The 6,530-nt window shown below is 46.3% G+C and overlaps 1 gene segment (V, D, J or C); it reads right to left on the reverse strand.

Annotated features, from left to right (window-relative positions):
* Nucleotides 1-911: 911 nt before the first annotated feature.
* LOC136322493 (immunoglobulin lambda variable 1-40-like) lies at nucleotides 912-5,652 on the reverse strand. The segment is given in 2 exon segments: nucleotides 912-1,215; nucleotides 5,594-5,652. Coding segments are annotated over 2 exon segments (363 nt in total).
* Nucleotides 5,653-6,530: the final 878 nt, after the last annotated feature.

The raw sequence follows: 6,530 nt of genomic DNA on the forward strand, positions 1-6,530 counted from the left end.
TGCCATGTCCACGTAGCACCCTGAGTCCCTAGACCTACGTCCGGCATATGGTAGGTGTTGAGCAAATGGGGTGGATGCACATCATCTGGAAAGTCAACTGTCCTGGACTCTGAGCCCCTGGTTCTGCCCTCACCCCTTGATATAAATGTAACTGTGTCACCTCAATATCATGTGGTAAAGCACAGCCACAACGTGACTATCTTTGGAGAGACAAACACAGAGAAAGGCCATGTGAAGACTCACCCACAGTGCAGCCCTCTGCCAGCAAAGGTGAGAGGTATCAGGAGAAACAAAATCCACCAACACCTTGATCTTGGACTTCCAGCTTTCAGACCTGTGAGAAAATTTGTTTCCATTGAATAAGCCGCCCAGTCTGTTTCTTATGTTACAGTGGCCCTGTGCTAAGGTGTTCTCATGGACCCAGGTCATCCCCCCAGCAACCAGGGATTTCTACTGAGTTTGAATAAGCCAGACTCTGCATTGCCACCAAGGACAGGCTTGAGGGCAGAATCTGAGACTATGAGGGCACGTTCTGGGGACAAAGTCTCCTGCAGTGGTTCTCAAACACCAGTATTTGTCCAAAGCGAAAAGGAAGAAGCTGTCTTGGCAGAATATGGGTCTCTCATGAAGGTGCCAACGCAGGGAGAAAACAGGATTGTGTCTCCCTTCCCCACTGGCCTGGAGTGTGGTGGGAGCTCTGAGTTTGTCCTCACAGGACTGGCACTGACAATAAGTCTTGTCCTCAAGCTGAAGCCCAGTGATGGTCAGGGAGCTGGAACTGCCAGATGGGAGCAGAGAATCAGCTGAGGACTCCTGAGGGGGAACTGCTATCTTAAAAGAAGGAAGCAGCTGCTGTCAGAGGAGTGGGGACTGCCCAGGGGGACCCGTTGTGGTTGACAGCAAGTTGTGTCTTACTTCCCCCTGTCATAGGACTGACAGTAATAATCGGCCTTGTCCTCAGCTTGGAGCCCAGTGATGGTCAGTGTGGCTGAGCTGCCAGACTTGGAGCCAGAGAATCTCTCGGGGACCCTCGAGTCACAAGAGCTACCACCATAGATAAGGCATTTGGGGGCTGTTCCTGGGAGCCTTTGGAACCATTGCACAGGGTAATCATCCCCGACGTTGGAACTGCTCTCAGTGCAGGAGATGGTGACCCGCTGTCCCGGGGCCCCAGACACTGAGGGCAGCTGTGTCAGCACAGCCTGGGCCCAGGATCTTGGAAGAGGGAGAGACACAGAGATGATGATTCTGGGTCGGGAGACAAGAGGACAAAGCAGACCCCATCTCTCTTCCCAAGGTCCCTTCCCTTGTCCCCTTATCCAGTCACCTGTGAGGTAAGCAATGAGGGTGAGCAGGAGAGGGGACCAGGCCATGGTGGGGATCATCCCTGAGTCCTGTCTCTGTGGCCCCACAGCTGAAGCAGAGCTTCCCCCACATCTCTCCCTGCCCCTCTTCATACTCTGCAAAGGGGAGGGGCCACTCATGCAAATGAGACCCATCCCAGATTTTTTATCCCTCACTGAATTGGGGTCACATTCCTGTGCCTGAGGATGTTAGAGAGTGGATTGTGGTGGGGCTCTGTATTGCCCAGGGGGTGACAAGGTCACAGCTGTGAGCCCTGAGCAGAGAGCCTCAGGCAATGCCAAGTAACAGGTCCCAGCACTGATTCCCCCCAGACCTTCAGGAACAGTCCTTGTTCGCGCCCTGGTGCCCAGTCCCAGGTACAGCATGATGTAAAGTGGTGAGTAAGGCCCTTCAGAGACAGTTCCTGTTTCCCACAACTATGTTGCTGTAGCTGTCTACTTACCTCAAATTGGGCAGAGGAGACATGCCAAGAGAACCCCAGGAAGTCAACCCTAATGTGTTTGAACAGCTATAACTCCCCTTGAGCAGGATCATTTCCTGAAGGTAAACTTCTCACGATGGGTGTCTCTTGACCTGGTGGGGCTGCCCCCACAGTGATGAGAAGAGTGGCCACTGCCGCACCTTGTCCCCCAGGGATTCAGACAGTGTCCCTGTTCAGGACAGAGCACAGCACAGCAGTGATGAGTCACATTTATACACTATGGACATGGTTCTGTGACCATCAGGTCCTCATGTCAGGGTTGGAACCTCTGCTACACTTGTAACTGTTGTGAACTTGATGCCCTCAGCCCTGTCACTGGCTGTGCTGTCCCCCGTCCTATGTCCCAGGTCTGCTGCAAAAAAGTACCACACACTGAGTGACTTAGAGCAAGAGGCAGAGAGCCAAGAGAGCCTGCGAGACAGCCTGCTGGTGCTAAAAAGGTTAATAATGTAAAAACAGTACACACACCATACACACAATACTGTGTAAGTGTAAGGTGCTTTGTGTGTAATCATTACACAGTACACAAAGCAGCTTACACTTACACAAAGCACCATGCATTTACACAGTGTGAACTACATCAGTCTTATACTATAAGAGACCACTATAAGATGTAGTTCACACTGTTCCCCAATGTATAATTATCTCCCATATCTCCCACTATTTTCCCATATTCTGAATGAGGAAACTGCTGAAATCAGCGGTTTCCGGCATTGAATCTGCCTCCTATTGATTTCATTGGGAGTGCGGCGGATTTTGTGGAAGAGAGCTCCCAAGAATCTTGGGTTACTGCACAATCCGCCACAGCCTCCTTTTGATTTCAATAAGGGAAATGACAGTTTCCGACACATTTCTTCCTCGCCTATTCAAGTCAATGAGAGGCCACAGCAGATTCTGCTCAAATGTAGAGCATGTTGCTTAATTTTTTTCACACTAGAAGTTTTCCTAGAGTAGAAAAATTCCAAAGGTGGAATCCGCCACCCCCAATAGACTGAAAGAGGCCTCACACTGAGGAATTTGCTGTGCGGATTCTGCAGTGTAAAAGATCTGCCTCCTATAGAAGTCTGGCTCAATGTCATGTTCCTCAAAGAAGGCAGATAATGTAGGAAACATGTAAATTTTATTTTTATCCAATTTATTTTCCAAAGCTGAAGTTTCATTTGGAATGATTTAATTTTTTCGGACAAATTGAGGCATGTTGCATTTGGTCCTTGCAGTGATAAATTTAAGTCATTCAAGATGACAAAGATGTCCACTAAGTAAGCTATTTTCTGCAGCTCAGTTTTATTGCTAAAAAGTGCTTCGAATTGCAATCTTGCTTTCTGATTAAAAAATATTTTCAGTTCATCACAAAGCTCAAAGACACGTTTTAAAACTTTTCCTCTTGACAACCATCTGACTTCAGTGTGAAATAACAGAGCATTGTTTGGCGCATCTAGCTCGTTGCACAGTTGCCAAAACAGCCGACTGTTTAAGGCGCTCGACTTCTGTGAAAGAACATTTGCACATGCTTGCAGACGAAATTTCATCATACTCTCCTAATCTACCTGACACCCCATTTGCACTTGCCAGAAGTCCATTCACAGTGAAAGTTGAAGATGTTCCAGAGACAGCGCAAGAAGAGTTCATTGACCTAATTAACAATGATGCAGCGAGAACAGATTTCTCTACAATGCCACTGACAAAATTCTGGATTAAGTGTTTACAGTTATATCCTATTCTGTCTGAGACTGTGCTGCGCCTTCTTCTTCCTTTTCCAACAACATATCTTTGCGAAACAGGGTTTTCCAGCTTGCTGGTAATCAAGCCTAAATACCGAAGTAGACTTGTTGTGGAAAATGATCTTCACTGTGCCCTTGCAAAGACTGCCCCAAGAATTTCTGAATTGGTAAGCAAGAAGCAACCACAACCATCTCACTGAATTTGGCAGCATACTGTTGTAAAATATTGCACTGTTGTTTACTGTTATAATACTGTTCTTATATTTCAATGCTATGTCATGGTGAAATGTTATTTATTTGGAATTGTTATTATATTTAAACCCATGGTATGCCATGGTGAAATGTTATTTATTGGAATTAGTAATAAATATTTCTCAATATATAATTAAATATTGTTTTGTGATTAATCACTATGTTTAAATTATGTTTGATTTGTAGCAATGAAAATACATAATGCATATCAGGTATTTACATTCCAAATCATAACTGTAGCAAAATTACAGTTATGAAGTAGCCATCAAAATTATTTTTTAGTTTGGGGTCACCGCAACATGAGGAACTGTATTGTGGGGTCACAGCATTAGAAAGGTTGAGAACCACTGATCTAAAAGATCTTCAGGGATCAAATGATTTTGATTTATTTTCATCCTACTTTTTCTATAACATTTAAAAAGATGTAAACAGTCCAAGTTCTTTTAAAAGCAATTTTCACAGTGTGAAATGAACCTAAAAATTAAAGAAAACATAATATTAGAGACCAATAATGTTAAATATTGATTTGGTTGTTCTAAATAAAATATTAACTAAAACGTTCCCATGCCAGATTAATTTGATGTACAATTATAACGTGTCACTTAATGTAGTACAACATAATAATACTACATGATTAAAGCCTGACCAGGTGGTGGCGTATTGGATAGGGCTTCGTCCTGGGATGCTGAGGACCCAGGTAGCCGGCTTGAGCGTGGGATTATAGACTTGAGCCCAAAGGTAACCGGCTTGAAGGCCAAGGTCGCTGGCTGAGCAAGTGGTCAGCGGCTTGGCAGGAGCTGCCCACCCTTCCCTGCCCCCATCCAGGCACGTATAAGAAAGCAGTCAATGAACAACTAAGGTGCCACAACTATGAGTTGAAGCTTCTCATGTTTCTTCTTGTCTGTCTGACCTTGTCTGCTTTCTCTCTCTCTCTCTCACTATAAAAAAAGGTAAAACAAAATTAAAAATTTATAATTAGACAATATTTTCTCACACAATTTCATCCTTAGGAGAGCAAATGAGAAATGTTATGGTGAAGTGTGACATTTTCACCAAAGTCAGGAAGAGGCAAGGTGACATTTACCTTTATTATTATTCAAAATTACTCTGCAAGTGCCAAACAATTCAACAAACAAGTGAAAACAATAGTTGGGACTCGGCATTGATGGGAAGGAAGCAGTCAAAGTTCTTAAAGGTCCAAATGCACGATATGGCCTTAGACTCTCTGGTGCTGGTGCAGAGGTGACAGCAGAGATCCCCCCAGGGAACAACCAGCTACTCGCTGTGACTAGTTCTGGTCACAGTCAGCGACAATGGAGCAATGGGCAGAGCCAGAGGAGCAGAGAAAAGGGCTCGGCCCACGTGCCCGAGGGGGAAGAGCACCATGTAAGTCGGAGCCGTCACCCAGGTCTGAAGTAACAACCTGCTTCTCATTAAGGCTGCGTCCTACGTGACTTCAGCATGACATTTATGGGGCTTCTGTCTGAGTCTGGAATACCCCCCATGGCAAAGGCTTCCAGTGCAGAAAGGGGTGACTTTCTGCCAAGTGACCAACATGCTGAGACTGAAGGTTGTGAGTCTGGTGTCACAGCACCTGCTCCTTGTGGAACTGAGAAACCAGGTCCTTTGTGAGTTCAGGGTCTCCTTTCTGTAACCTGACAAAGGCTCACTCTGTAAGCGCTGAGAGAGAAGGACTCCAGGACAAGATGATGACACCACAGAGCTCTGTCTCCTGGGGCTCCATGGGGGGATTCAGCCCGCCACTGAGTCTTACCTTCTGGGTAGATTTTCCTGAAGCTGACTTCCTCCTGGAAATGCATTCAGCTCCTCCATGTCTATAAACTCCAACCTGTCCCAGATTTGGCCAAAGACTTAAAATTGAAAAAGAGGGAGCTGACCCAAATTAGAAGCGCTGAGGCATGGGAGCCAGACCCAGGAGCTCATAGAGAAATGGGGAAAGGGGTCTGAGAAAGGGAGGGGGTCACACTTGAAGGAAGACACAGTTTGCCCAGCTTCTCCAGAAGGTGATGGGTGGCTTACCAGCTGTCTGGCCCAGCACCCACACTCTGACACACTGTATGACTCCCCCTGCTGGTCACAGGACCCACATCCTCCTGCCACTCTGATGTCCAGAAACACACCACACAGAATGGTCTTTTTACAGCAGTCTTTATTGGTGGTACTCTCACTAGAGTGAGATGAGAAAAGACCTTTCTAAGTCACCGTGGGAACAGAGATATGATCACATTTGGATATTTATCTCCATGGAAAACTATATTTTTCAAAATGTTGATCTTTGTCCACTGTACCCATACAGCTCCAACACTGTCTGCTGTGCCAGGCACTGAGCATATAGGTAACAGGACAGGTAACAGGTGCAACAGGAACACATATGGTGCCATTTTCCCTGGCGCATGTGGGGGTGCACATGCGGGAGGCGGGTCCAAAAGACCTGATCAAAGCTGCGCGTGTCAGTCGGGATTTGTGGAATGTCAGGTGATCCCCCTGGCAGAGTGGGGAAGAGCCCTGAGTCAGAGGTCAGAGCAGGTGACATGGCCAGAAAGGGGGAGGATCCTTGCCGGTGACCCTGGGGAACAACCACTGACAGTCAGAGAGGCGGATCTTCTGAGCATGTGTGTTCAGCACCTCCAAATGGAACTGAAAAATCTGAAAAAATAAATATCCCCCTCCATAAATCCTGAAATCCATTT

Source organism: Saccopteryx bilineata, chromosome 2, assembly GCF_036850765.1.
Source record: "Saccopteryx bilineata isolate mSacBil1 chromosome 2, mSacBil1_pri_phased_curated, whole genome shotgun sequence".
Taxonomy (NCBI): Eukaryota; Metazoa; Chordata; class Mammalia; order Chiroptera; family Emballonuridae; genus Saccopteryx; species Saccopteryx bilineata.